The following is a 14778-nucleotide window of genomic DNA, read 5'->3' as shown; positions in this document are numbered from 1 at the left end:
GAAAGATGCGAGAGAGGAAGGGGACGGGAACGGAGGAGGCAGAGATGATGGTATCACGGACAGCCAAAAGAGATTGGAGGTCAGTTTAGGAGTGACCCTCCTTGTGTTTGGATGTAAATGGAAATCAGACACGACGTAAATAAGCAATTGAGGCATGTGCACAAACACACACGCACACACACACACACACACACACACACACACACACACACACACACACACACACATACACACACATTGCACTCGCGCTCTCATTCAGTCATGCAGAACATCCTACGTAGACAATTACCCACATAAAACGTTCCCATAACCAGAGAAAGCGAGTTCACTCAGAGAGGCAATGATGTTCTGAATGTGAATGTGAAATCGCTCACTGTTGATGCGGCTTGAATATCTTTTAGGGTAATCGTGTTAGAGAAAGTGTAGTAAAGTGACGGATAGAGAGATGATCAGCAGCAGTATAGTAGGGTGTGTGGGGGGGGGGGGGGGTACGAGATATGCAGGAGATAGAGTGTGTATGTTACGAGAGTCCAGTCCACCTCTGCATGGCCTAAGCGAGAAATAAAACAAGCAGATCTAATGGAACGCTGAAAAGCAATTGGCCACTCAAACATATTAGCGGTGTGGTTAAGCTAAAATATCCATAACAATTTGGCATTTTCGGTAAAAGCGTCACATTTAGCACATAAGTAGGTTCATATGCTGTGTAAGATGTAGATATGGAGGCCTCATTCATTTGGCCCCCTGAGGGCCGCGGCGGCCAATTTTCAAAATGATCGTCAATCGCTGCCAAAGTCTTGATGATAACCACAGTGTGTTCAGGCTGGTTGGGTCAGATGTCAGAACATCGCCGAAGCTTCTTTCCCCTTTTCTTGAAAAAAAGAAACAATGCTTTCAAATATACTTCAACCTGAGTCAAGCACAAAAGCTAAATTAGAAGAGGCATGGTCACCTCAGGGTTAGAATTCCTCACCTTGCCTTCTTGCTGGATACACTTCAGTACTCCAAGGGAACGTCCAGACCCTCAACTGGCCATCAGCATATTTATTTTTCCATTCGCACAAAAACCTGTTGGCGCGTAAAGTATCCAGTCATCTTAATCTAACCCCAGTTTGCATCATAACTTTAGGGTATGGGTTTGGGTGGGCACTTCAGGTTCCCAGAGCAATGTTTCCTTTATTGTGCAGTGGCCTTCAAATCTGGAGAGTCAGGGAGCCTTGGTGGTTGTCCGGTCTCGCCCGTGTGACCCAGCAGCCATGGTTAAGAGTAGTCTCAATCAACCCAATTGATAATGATGATATACTTTCTGTCTTCGTACGACGTCAACATCGAAACTGCTTTCTGGCTACTGTAGTGTGGCGACACGTGTTAGCCAGTGTGTATGTGTGTGTGTGTGTGTGTGTGTGTGTGTGTGTGTGTGTGTGTGTGTGTGCGTGTGTTGGTGTGTGCTCTGCTACACCACAAGCCGTCGCAGGGGAGCCCGGCAGCTGTTGGGAAACATCGCCGTCTCTGGGCACACAACCCCACATGAGCACGGGCAATTTGTCTGTCCGTTGTCCTTCGCCGTGTGTGGGTGTGATTGACATGCCCCGGGCGCTGTGCTACCAGCCTTAAGGGAGGGGAGCAGATGGCGGACAGTTGGCGGAGTGGCGGAGGCAAACGGATCAAGGACGCCAGAGAGCAGCGGCAGCCAGACAATGACATTAGTCGCGAAAAGATGAAAAGACGGCGATGTCCCCCGTGGTCCGTTTCAATAAAGTTCACAGCGCAGGGGTTCATTTTGATGCGTGCAACTCAAAGTGAACTTGAAGCTGACAAAGTACAAGTACTTTGTTACTGCGCTTAAGTATCTGTACCTACTGAAGTCTAATCAGTTTCTGAGACTGTTGCCTTTTACTCCACTGTTTCAAAGCACGTGGGATATAAAATATATATATCATAATATGTATGATTTCTACTCCAATACATTTCTAATACATTCACGTTACTTTAGAAAATAAGCTGATTTGCGATTGCTCATCAGAGTCATTCATTTAAGTCTATATCCTTGTCAATTACTATGATACTAATTTATTGTAAATTGTAATCAGGATATGGATGAGCAGCATCTGCAGAAAAAGGCTAAAATAGCACTTTATGTCGTATTATAGGCTGTTGTGTCGGACATTGGATATGACAAGTACTTTTACTTTTAATATTTAAAGCACCACTATGTAACTTTTGTTACCCTAAAATAACACCTTCAAAAGCATTTTCATTGACTTGAATTATGAAGAATGGCACCTCTTTCACCAATGGCACCCCAACGTTCGGTAATAATGGCCGCACAAAAACGAAGCCGCTCCATCTCCCGGTGCGGATGAGACGGCGAACGGTGCGCCTGGCGCCCGCCCCTCAGCCTCACTTTCATTGCACCACGGGGTTTGTTTCGCCCTCTGACTCGCGTGTGCGAGTCGACCTGCCAGGCCGAGCACATCTAGTACCTACACCGGTAGCAGAGGGCAGATCCCCCGTGGGAGCCGTGGATTGAGTGCTCGTTGAAGCGGCGAGGTCCAGGTTATATTTGCGTTTGTAACATAGGCTGTTATTGAAACGTGACCGACAAGGTTCAAATTTGTCTGGTAAAATAAATGATTTTCAGACAACAGACCGAGTTTTACGACAGTGGTGTAAAAGTGCAAATGCACTCAGAAACTGTAGGGGCGCCAAATCCCAAAAACCAAAAGTTAAGTAGTGCTGCTTTAAAGTACATTTAAGAGCAAGACACCTTTACTTATGGAGAGATGCCAATGTGCGATTTTTACTTTTACTAGAGTTCATTTGTATCAGGATATTTGTACTTCTACTCTGGTAAAAGGTCTGAATCTGAATACTAATTCCGTCACTGCTCAGTTTCTTGCCATTCACATTTAAATATATACATTTCCACAACCATAGAAAAAGTCATAAAATAGGTGGAGCACAAGAAGAGGATTGAATATCTCTGTGCTAGACTTCAATGCCTGCCTCTCTGTTCTGGCGTAGCGGGTGGAAACCCCAGCGGCGAGGGGGGCATTACCGTAACTGCTTCCCCATCGCCACAGCGCGAACACTCCGTCTGCGCCTGTTTCTTATTCAGCGCACAGGGGACGAGGCGAGTTCATATATTGACTCACTGAGTCTATTCACCTCCTCTCTCGCTCTCGCTCTCTCTGTCTCCACCATTCTCCATCCTCACTCCACGACCCCGGGAGCCGCAGGAGGAAACCCAGACAGCCGGCGCAGAGCGTGATCCTCACGCAGCGGAGGGGGGAACCGGGAGGCTGGCTCAATGTCTATTTAAACAGAACCACATTTTACAAACAGCCTGCAAGTGTACAGCACTTTACAAGAAATGTGATATCCTTCCTTGAAGGAGGGCTGTGTTCACTTCGAACAGTGACTTTGTGAATATGGTGCATTGGTTCTAACTGCGGGATAGATAGATAGCCAGCATAGAGAGCAGTCCATGCTCAATTTGTTCTCATTTTTCTTGCTTGATATCTTGGATATCTAGTATTGAAAGTAAGGTTCATGACGAATACTCCTATGGATTCATATCATTGATCTTACACACTGCATACTGGATTAAAACCATATGACGGGCCCCTTCAGCACTTGACATTTCCTTCAATAAACCTGCTTCACAGAATACAATCTCCCAGACCTTGCTCATACACATTTTTTGGAGATCCCTGAACCCTCTGTGCAAAGATTGGATTTCTAGCTGAGTTGATTATTTACCATAAAAAACACAAAAAGTGTTGAATAAAACAGTTGATGTGACCAGTATGTAATGGCGATGACCTGTAAAAATGTAAGGACAAACTCAGGAGCAATTCTCATGGACCCTTATCCCAGTCTAATAACAACTAATAGGCGTTGTAAAGCATGTTGGCTACCAAACATTGAGCATCAATTAAGTAAAGGCTTTTATCTGCACAACTTTTATCTACACAACGTATTTATCTATTCACTTATTTTTTAACCTGTCCTATCAGCTTGCTTGGCATACACAGAGGGGTTGAATTCACAAAGAATGGATCGTGGCCGCTAATAGCACCATGAATTGCGCATCAATTGCGTCCGCTATTTGCGCCGTCTCAACGGCCGACTTTCTGTCGGGGAGTTAACTACCGGCCAGGCGGTTCCCTGGCCTAAGTCGGGCAGTGGGGAGTGGTTTTGGCGTCATCTGCAGGTGGGAAGAACCAGCACCGCCAACCTGAAGGGGAGGTAGCTGCCGAAGATTAAAGTAATTAGCAGAGTATTGAAAAGCTGCTGTGTTTTCACCTGCTGTGTTTTCTCTCTCGTTACAACCTTTTTCCTTCTCAAATTCTCCCACATGTAATTTATGTTCTTCAGAGGAACAAATAAACACATTTAAGAGTAAATGGAAGCTTCCAAAGTCCCTCCTGCCGAGGGTTGTCCGACTGTTTCCTTGAAAAATAAAACGCGCATCCCTCTCCGGCTTTGATTCGCTAATTAAAAAATGCGCTGCTTTGCTCCCACCAGGAAGGAGAGAAAAAACGATGCGAAACGATGGAACAAGATGGAGGAGCTAAGACGGAGAGAGAAACAGGAGTAGAGGGAATGATGTCGGAGGATGAGACAGATCTGTGGGTGTTCCTCAGGGTGTGGGGGTTAGGCGCTGTGAGAGACTGAAGCGAGGGATGACAGAAGAGGAGAAGGAGGAGAGGGGGATAGTAAATTGAATTAGAGCAGACCAGGCGCCTGGGGAGAGATGGAGCAATAGAATTAAATTAACACTCTGGGAAATTAAATATTAAAAACATGGGGGAAAATGTTTATCACGGCTGGATGCAGTTGAGGAATGGAGAAGATGGAAGGAGACGCGATGTAAATGTTACGAGAGAAAAGTTTGGAGGCTTTGGAGGGAGAGAGAGAGAGAGAGAGAGAGAGAGAGAGAGAGAGAGAGAGAAGGAATTATCTGGAATGCCAGGTGCTTCTTCAACGAGTACATAGTTTTATGAAGGTTTTGCGGCAACTAGGGCTTGATATAGGCCTCACTATCGCTAATTTGTCCGACTCTGGGCAGGGAGCTTTCTTAATGTTTGTCTGTCTCGCAGAAGGGATCGGCGCATGGGCTTGTCAGCCGAACCAGGAGCCCGAGCGGAACGCAATTCCTCCTCCTCCCAAAATTATCATAATCACCATCACCATCATCTTTATTATTTATTATTGACACCTGTGGCCAGCGAGCCTTTTGGTTCAAGCTTATAATAAAAATAATAAGTATAATCTCCCTCCCTAAACCCCTACCTGTGGACAGAGACTCCCACAAGTGACAACTGGACAGGGACTCAGGAGGGGCAGGGTGCTGAGTGAAAGGCGCTCCAGAGCCGCACCAATGGGCACGTGAGCGTTAGTGGTAGTTAGAGGTTCTTTTAATGTTGTGGCTGATCGGTGTATATCGCCCAGCCCTAACCATATATGCATGTTGGTAAACAATCCCAATAACTCAGAATTTTAGAGAAAACAGTGAAAAGTACACTCTTTCTACCTCAACAGTCAACACCATCTGCCCCCTTTTGAGCCAGATACAAATTTTGAACACAGGAGGTTGTTTGTGAGGGTGTCATAACGTTCTTGGGGGTTGGTTCATAATTTTCCGGAACAGGTGTACATCTTAAGCGGAATATCCCACTTGAGGCTCCATTCAAATCTCTTAGTAAACACACAGCAAAGTGCGAGACAGGAAAGTCACTGACATGCTGGATTTGCCACAGGTTGCTTGGACCACACAAAGTTAACTCATGACTTATGCATTACCACAATAATTCTTATAGCCGCCACCCTGTCTTCCCTTTCATCATCTCTTTTCTCATTTTTTTCTCATTCCCTCCAGCATATCCCCCCGATATCACCTTGCATCGACTCTTCTCGACTCGTCGCTTTCCTCGAACAATGAAACGCGGCGATCGACAGATGGAAACAGTGAAGGACAGATGGAGATCCTCCTCATACACGAAAGATCGAGCAGTCACAAAAGCCCCTCTTCTGCTGCATTCATGGTTAAACACCGGGTTTTGCCTGTCGACTCGAATTATGAAGGCAGATGCGGCACAGGACGGCCATTTTGTTTCCACCGCAATTATCCCCCCCCCGAAGAAAAGCCCTCGGCTGTGATATAACGCTGGCTCCGACCTCGCCATCAATGCATAACAGCCTGAAACTTCCAAAAACCTTTCCTTTGGCTCCTTCATCCCAGCCTCATTTTCAATCTCCTTCTTGGTCCGTTGCTCTTTTCTTCCCAAATTGAAAATTCCACAAATGTTTATATTGCATTTCTCTTGTTTCCTCTCCTTCTGTCCCTTTCTTCCCCCTGCCTTGGCTCGACATGAGCCGTCTGAGCACTCCAAGGAAGGGGGAGATTAATGAAGCTGGGAGTCAGTGGTCGTCTGCAACACAGACCGTACCCCTTGGAAAGATAACCCGTGACAAACGCAGATAGAAATCCGGATAAATATTCTCTGGTCTTTTGTAGATATGGTCAATTGGGTTCAGCCCATAGAGAAGGGATAGGCTGGATAGATTTTAGCAAGACACATTATTATTTTCTCCGAAAATCCATTAAACCCTGGTGGGTAAGATTGAAATTTCTGGCAAGGGAATGCAGAATACATGAAGTAAATATAAAAAAAAAAATGCAGAAAATGTATTTGAAAGTCCCCGTTTAATGGATTTGCAATCCTTATATTATCCTGTTAGCTTCCAGCAAACCTTGTGCAGTACATGTCAGAAGTGCGATAAAGATAGCCCGTTTGATTTCATGCCACTGTAAATAACCTTGCGCGGTTTTGGAGGCTGTGTGTCTTAATCTTGCACATAGTCGCCCACATGATAGCCATGCTGCTCAATCTCATATTACAGCTTTCATGTAAGCATCCTAACCCTGGCGAAAGCTCCACGTTGCAGAGGGGGCTGTACGCTTTGATCCTCCTGTGGTGAATTAGCCATGCTTTATCTGGTGGCCCGCTTATCTTCCTCCACCAAAATGACATCCCTTCAACTCTACCTGAGTCGAGGAGAAGTGCTGATTGTACTAAACGCCGTTCCACCCAGGCTGCGATAGCGATCGCTGATTTGCGCAGGGTGAGACCGACGCAGAAGAGATGCATTTTGGTTAAGCGGAAATGAAGTTCCCGAAGTGTACATGACATAAAGGTTGTGCCCTGGAGGAATTTAACTGAGCGACCGCTCAGTTAAAGCGAAGCCTCTGACTTGTTGAGAAACACAAGCGAAAAGCCTAGCCTGATGCAATGAAAGGCCACTTGTTCACAAGCATGGAGTCGGCCTCAGAGGAATGTGGTTGTGGTGTCTTTCTGACCTGCGATTGTGACCCCCCCTGTACTTTCGGGTCACATTTTGAAATTTGAGATTTTTTTTTTTTCTACAGATGATATGAAAGTGTAGAACCAGAGCTTGAAAACGAGGCATCACCTGTGGGAATCAAGCAAATATTTCGGAAGCTATGACTTATTTAAGATGAAGGTTTTGGAAACAGTTCTGAGAAATCAGGCTTCACAGTTTTAGAAGCATTTCCAGACATCTGAAACACAAAATGGACATTTAGAAACACAATTAGCCCTTTAAATGGTTACATTAGGATAGTGCTGTACTCCTTCGATGAGATAATGTTGGATGTGTTCTAATGAAATAATATTTGAATCATTCCTTTATAAAAAATATTGGAAAATGGATAATTCAAGATAATCCTTTAATATTAAGTTCAAGTAATATTTTTTTCATTCTAAGTTTATGCTCACTACATTGGTATTATTATTTTCACTTAACCTTTCTTAAGACAGGTCATTGAGACACGTGGTCTCATCCTCAACAGAGACCTGGTCAAGACAACGGCAGCAATACAACACAAAGTAACGGACAAACAGGACATTTAATACAAAGATAAATTAGAACACAAATCATAAAAGTGATAAGTGCCAAAGTGGAAATCCTATTTACAAGAGCAAACCCGTGATCAGAGCATGACCCCTCCTTTATTCTGTAACTTCAAAACATTCCCATTTCCTGCTTTTATTTTTTTATAACAATGACAGTTTAAAGAAAGTGCCACTTTCCAGATTGCGCCCATGAAAATCACCAGGGGACAAAAATTCCCAGAATGCATTTGGCGAGGTCCTCCCAGCCATTTGCAATCTGGGAATCGTTGTTTCTCTTGGAGCCCCTTGCTGCGTCGCCTCGCGCTGCCAGTTCTGGGATACATTGCGTTAAAACACTGCTTACAAAAGTTGTTTATCACACGAAGAAGACCCAGTGATGTCCGAGTTAATTTATAAGCTTATTCGGTTTCACTTTCTGACTTCATCACTTGGAATATGGAAGGATGATCTTGATCTGCATTGAAGGGATTAGAGGGGCTTTGCGCTCTTTTGCGAGTTCAGCAAGTTGGCGAGTGACTTTTTTCACTGTGAAATGCTGGTGGATCTTAGCAGCCTCAACTTTAATATTTAGAAGTCAACCTCAAAAATATATTGAGAGATGAATCTGCTAAAATCAAATGTTTGACGAAAAAAGGAATTTCCAATGTATTTCAGCATGTCAGCATGTGGTTGGTCGCAATTGTACAAATGACAGAGATCAGTGGCACTTGAAGGAGCTCCAGGGATCGTTCGACGGGAGGGTTCCCAGTTGAACTCCAATAGTTAAACTTCACCGATAATTAATTTATAAGACATTAGCATGGTGTACAACCATGATGAGAGAATATACAATAATGACTGTTTCAATCACAGTTCCACTGCTGTCTCTGTAACTATGGTTTAAGTAGTTCTCAAACTTTTCTACCCCCTTTGAAATATATATTTTTAGCCAAGCACCCCCTGACCAGCGCAAAACAGTGTCGGATTCATTAAACAAAAACCTTAAAAACACTGAAAAAAAACCCACTTAAATGTGACATTTCATATGTTTAGAATTCATCACTGAATTCGTCACGCAATAACACTAAGAAGCGCACGGGCTCTGGGACTAGGCGACTGCGGGTGCTATTTGAGGCGGAGATGAGCGAGCGACACAGAAAGTCACACTGTCGCCCCACTGGCTCCTAATTTGTACTAGGGATGTCAACAACACAGTTTCACCACAAAATGTAAGGTTATTTTCCCAGATAGACCTATTTATTTTCCACACTTAATCACCACCGTACCAACAGACCGCATCTGTGCTGTCCTTTCAGCACCACAGCCCTCTGGCTGTTAACGATTGCATTGAAAATACGAATATTGAAGATGAAATTTGGTTTATTGAAGTGAATTTACATTTTTTATTGAACTTTTTATAGTAAAATTATTATAGGAATTATGCATCACTGATATTTTATTAAATTAACATTTAAAACAAATCCCATATGCCCCTTGCAGTACTCCAAAGTACCCTGACTTTCTTTTATATATTTTATTTTCGTAGTTTATATTCTATTGTTATTACTTCCCTTTGTCTTGTTGAGAGCTGCTGGGACATTGCAATTTCCCTCTACCATCCTGTTCCAAACCGGCCACTATTTTGTGCGCGGTGCCACCCTCCCGAGGCCCCTAGTTCTGTGAGCCAATGGGGTTTGAGCTTTACTCCGGGGTTTGTGCACTACACCTGGGAAGCCCCGCCCCTATAACGGATCGCCCGCCCCGCCACGCCCGCCTCCGACTAGACTTCTTGGAGGTGTCGTCTCTTTGGCCAGGTGACTCGGGTCTCTTTGGTGCAGGGTGGGCGTTAAAAAAATTACAGGACCGTGTCCATGTTCAGTGCTGGGCGGGTCGTTTCATCGCCCAACAGACCCGAATATACATAATAACGCATACATAATCACAACACCGTAATTGAATCTTTAGATTGAAAAAAAGGTTTAAAAAAATCGATATAAAAATAACTAGATCTTAATTAATAAAATAAAAAAATAAATAAAGATATGAATAATCATCATCATCAGTTTATTCGGCCAAGAACACTTTCATATACAATGACTATTTTCTGGATATGGATTGGTGCATAGGCTTCAGTCTAAAACATATACATATACATATAATATACAGTCTGCTGTACACAGCAAATCCATGTTAATTAAATAAGATGATGTGGATAATTATTAACTAAGTCCTTTACGTGCCAATGTGTTCAATCGCTCAATCTTCAATCTCTTCATAGGACACTCAGACCATCAGCATCTGGCTGTTAGAACGGAGGGAGCGAGGCGCCGCCGCCACACTTTAATGAAGGACACTTCAGGGACTTGGAAAGGAACTTTGCCGTTGATATTTTAATAGCCAGGACTTCTACTCTGTGAGGTAAGTGCTGGAGGTAAGTTAAGTTAAGTTTCATTTCGGAGGATTTACATGTATTTTAATACAACACAGACAATTAATTCTATTATATAATTATAGATCCAGAGTCGCGATCGTGGCGCCGCCCCTTGCGGCCACCTGCTCGAGCACCTTGTGTCGATTACGCACATTTTAGTATTTTTAGAGCTTATTGTGCGTCATCACCCCGTGTCATGACATTTCACTGCATATATGTATGACCGCATGTGTATGTATGTGACAAATAATAATATCTTGAACTTGAACTTGAACTTGAAGATGAGGGGCACACATGAACGCATACCCAAATTTGAGAAACACTGGTTTAAGGTATCGAAGTTTGGACTAAATCATATCTAACAATAAGAATCTTCTCATATTGGGGTCCTGGAGACGTAATCTTATCAAACGGGATCCTCCGGGGTCTAATGCGTAAATTGAGCGTCCTTGATATGAAAAAGGTTGGGAACCACTGAAATAGTCCAGGAATGCTCCAACTTACCTTCTTGTCTGGTCCGTGCGGCGGGGCTGGAGTAGGCTTTGGCTCCGGGTTCCCTGTGCCTGTCCGGTCGGTCCTCTCTCTCTGGAAAACACATCCAAAAAACAAGAATAAGAAAACCAATCTGTGGTCCACAATCAACCCCCATATCCTTAAGTACCTCTTAAACCTACACATTACTGATAAAACGTATCCTCAAAGGAAAGACCAGCAAATAAAAAACAAACTGAAACTGACCTCAGAATGAACTCCAATGAAGGAAAGACATGTGAAAGGCGTCAGTCGTGATAATTGCTAAAGTTGATGAAGAAGTCGACGTTCTCAATCGATCAGAGGGAAAATCCGGCTGCCACTGGTCCCGTAAAATAGGGAATCGTCCTCTATTTGATAATCAACTCTTGCGTCCCGTTTTGAATCATTATGGCATTTAAATATGAACGATCTAAGGGAAAAAAAAAAAATAATAATTGTGGCAGACCAAGGGGGCGTGGTCAGGCCGCCGCTGCAGACAGGCGGCGCAGGCTGCCATTCTCTCGCCTGCTGCGGATCGGGCGAATCAACGGAGGGACTCCGCTGATTCGACCGATTCCAAACCCAGGAAATAATAAATGTTTTGTTGTCCCCGCAGTAAAGATCAGTGTGCTTGCGGGACACGTCGGACCGGGCGAGTAATCCTGATATGCAAGCCGCCGGACATGACACGACACGGCAGGAGATCACAAAAGCGCTGAAGCGCACGGCCTATTTATATATTGGCCTGTGAGCCCATGATTTAACATTTTGGCCCAGGAGCCACATTTGTTTAAAAAGACTGAGAAACAATACGCGCCAACCGGCGCTGTTACGCCTCCGCCTGCCTCCTCTCCCTCATTCCCTGGCCCCGCGCCAGAACACAGCTCCACAAAAATATTTTAACAAACGATTTAATCTGGCAAAGATTTTACTTTGGACTTAAATGTCAATGTTGCCAAGTGTAGGTGGGCTCCTGCGTGTGTGCTGTCTCAACAATAGGGCTTGCAGCGCACAAACTGAAATAACAGCATCCTGGCTAAAACCACTCCACCGGCCGGGAAGCACAATTTGCAGGGTCAAACTCCGGAGAAAAACACAGCTCTCCTATCTGTCTGATGTACGGTGTGTTGCGTTCGCCTCAGCTAAAAGCGCTAGTTCAGCAGCACCGACAAGCCCCAGATTGCAAGCGCCATTGATTCACAGCCTCCCATTGTCCTCCGCTCGCCTTTGTTCCCTGGCACGCCGGTTCTGCCTTGTAAACCGAAAGTTCTGGCCGGAAAAAGCGAGAGGAAGGATTCAGTTCCATCACAGCGGCCTTTTGTGCACTCACGACATCGCCCTGGTTCCGCCGCATACACCCTTTCCCTCCGTCTTCCCGCCACCTCCCGTCTCCCACGCCGTGTTATTTCCGCTTTTCCAAAACCGCTTACACACGAAGCGGGTTACCACTATGACCTCACCTCATGAAGCTTCATTTTGCTGACATCAAGAAACATTGGTTGCTCGCTAAATTAATTAGCAGTACCCACGGCGGTTTCTTTGTGGCCTCAGCAGGTTCTCACACTGATGATAACTGCATCTCGGTGTGTGTGTGTGTGGTTGTGTGACCGGCTAATGTGCTGCGCGTGCGCGGCTCGCCGGGAACGTGTACACACTGCTTTGTCCGCGTGTTTGTTTGGCGATTGTCGCGTTTGCCGATCCCGCGGATCTTCGCCGCGTGTGCCCGGCGCCTCTGAGACGGCAGGATAAGAGCTGAGCTGGTGGTCGTGGGCGTCGGTACTGACTCCCATTTTGTGCGGGCAACAAGCCATTACAATGACGGCCTTTTAAACGCGGCGTGAGGAGCCCTAAAAAAGCGAGACTTGTACAGACGTGTACAGTGAGGGAGAGACCTAAGGACCTAAGGCGATCTGTCTTGTGTTGTCCTTTCTGTCCGTCGCCGGCATTCTTCAAGCCAAGATGAAGCGTCGGACCCGCATCGTCAAATTAGTGTAATGAGAGATTCATTTGAAGTGAATTAGGTGACAATGGACTGATTTCGAAAGGATCCTAAGAGTGGAAAGGAAGGCAAAGAGGAAAAGTTTTGCGAGATAGAGAGGGTGCGTTTCCCATAATCAACTTTGATTGTCAGTTTGGTCGTGCCAGATATTCAAGGCTTTTGTTGTGACCGTCGCTGCCAAACCAGACGGCACAACACTCGTTTTTTGGCTTCTGCCTGTCCAAAGCTCGTAGCTATGGCAACTCCAAATTCAATATGTGCTCTGATTTGGCAAACAGGGGGAAAGGAGTGACCGTTGATGGTTCTTTTCTTCCCATTCTTCTCCTTTGTTTCCTCTGAGTTATTAATCTTTTTTTTACCAATCCCTCTTTTCAATGCGGTGAGCTCTCTTTTCTCGGTGCCATGGGATTCCGCCATGCTTGCCTGGGCTGGATAACTGGTGCAATGTGCGAGCCTTCCGCAGATAATGTGTTAGAAAAAAAACAAAAAAACTCATCTCACGAATCTGTTGGCGTGTATTTGATGTTCTGACACCGAGAGAAACAAGGGAATTATAAATCTATAGGTCCTCAGACAACTTACTCCAGCACCGGCCTTGTGCCTTGCATAATTGAGTCCGCACCGGTATAAATCTGCTCAGGGTTGTGGTAGGTGAAGTGTGAACGTCAAGGGAGATGGAGGTGGATGTCGCCTACAAGTTTTATTAAGAATATCAGAAGAAGAAAGCAAAAGTAAGTGACGTCGACAGTGGAGGGTCATATCTCAACATCTCCATGACGTCCATGGTTGAAGTTATACTCTGGTATACATTGTAGACTGTAACATTCAGCCCGAATGCTCACGCTCTCTCTCTCTCTCTCTCTCTCTCATTCTCTCGCTCTCCAAGGAGGTAAACTGTACAAAGGAGGAAGTCTGGTCTACAAAGGGAGCCGTCCTTATAGTGAACAGCTGTCTCAAACCTGGTGAAGAAATCAACATGAAGAGAGCGATGTCTATACTCTTGCTGTCTCTGTTTTTGTTGTTTTTTGGTTCCTCCGCAATCAAGTTTCTGTTGCTGTGACATGACTTACTGCGAATAAAGGAACCTTAAAAGTAAAAAAAAAAAAAAAAGGTCTCCCTCTCTCTCTCTCTCTCTCTCTCTCTCTCTCTCTCTTTGCCTTTCGGGTCCCTCCATTTAAGGCAATGAGACCCTTTCTGGGCAAACCTTCGGAAGGAAAGGGAGCGATAAATAGATGAATGGGGCTTGGACAGGGGTGGGGGAAAGCATAGCCGAGCTGGAGGAAATAGGGCATTTTATCATCATCAGGACACCTGGATCCCATCGGTGTGGACCCCCACCAGATACACAGGGATGGAGCCGAACTCCACTTCACTCTATGCTTAGTTTAGTTTTGTAGTTTTCTGTCGTTGCAGGTTGTTGGTGGGAGGCGGTAAATTCCCACCATAATATTTCCACACAATCGAGTACAGTACAGCTCATTCAGGTTTTACGGGTTGACTGGGTTCAAGCAGCAAATCCCTTGGATGGCGCGGTGAATGAATACAGCAAAGCTGGATGAGTTGATGCGGAGAACTCACAGATTTGACAAAACTCAAGGCTAAGGGTTTATGAACTCAAGGCGAGGACGTTGACACGCACGAGAAGAACATACATCTTGTGGCACACCCACCCAAAGCTGAAGGCTAAAGCTGCAGTATATTTACGTGTGTGCGCATATGTGTGTGTCTGAGTGTGTTCATGGACTTTCATGCATTTGGATTACCTTTTTTGCCATCTCACTATAACTGGGGAAAAACAATTGGAGTAAATGTCAGGACAAGGCCGATATTTTAATAGCTACAAGGTAGTTGGTCTAGCTGCAGATTGCTGTGTTCAGTCACTTGGGACGGAGAGCAAGGGCAACAGCTACGCT

At 45.0% G+C, this 14778-nt stretch overlaps 1 protein-coding gene across 1 annotated transcript in view; it reads right to left on the bottom strand.

Annotated features, from left to right (window-relative positions):
* Window positions 1-14778, bottom strand: part of LOC307236318 (testican-1-like) — a gene marked incomplete at its 3' end in the record, with an annotated part of 113516 nt that overhangs the window by 25374 nt on the left and 73364 nt on the right. Inside the window, exon 4 of the mRNA XM_080008693.1 lies at window positions 10858-10938. Coding sequence (XP_079864819.1) covers window positions 10858-10938 — 81 coding nt within the window. The remainder of the gene's footprint in view (window positions 1-10857; window positions 10939-14778) is intronic.

Source organism: Zeus faber (assembly GCF_960531495.2).
Source record: "Zeus faber genome assembly, chromosome: 10".
In the NCBI taxonomy this organism is placed as follows: domain Eukaryota; kingdom Metazoa; phylum Chordata; class Actinopteri; order Zeiformes; family Zeidae; genus Zeus; species Zeus faber.
The sequence above is the reverse complement of the archived record's forward strand: the minus strand, read 5'-3'. Positions and strand labels throughout refer to the sequence as shown.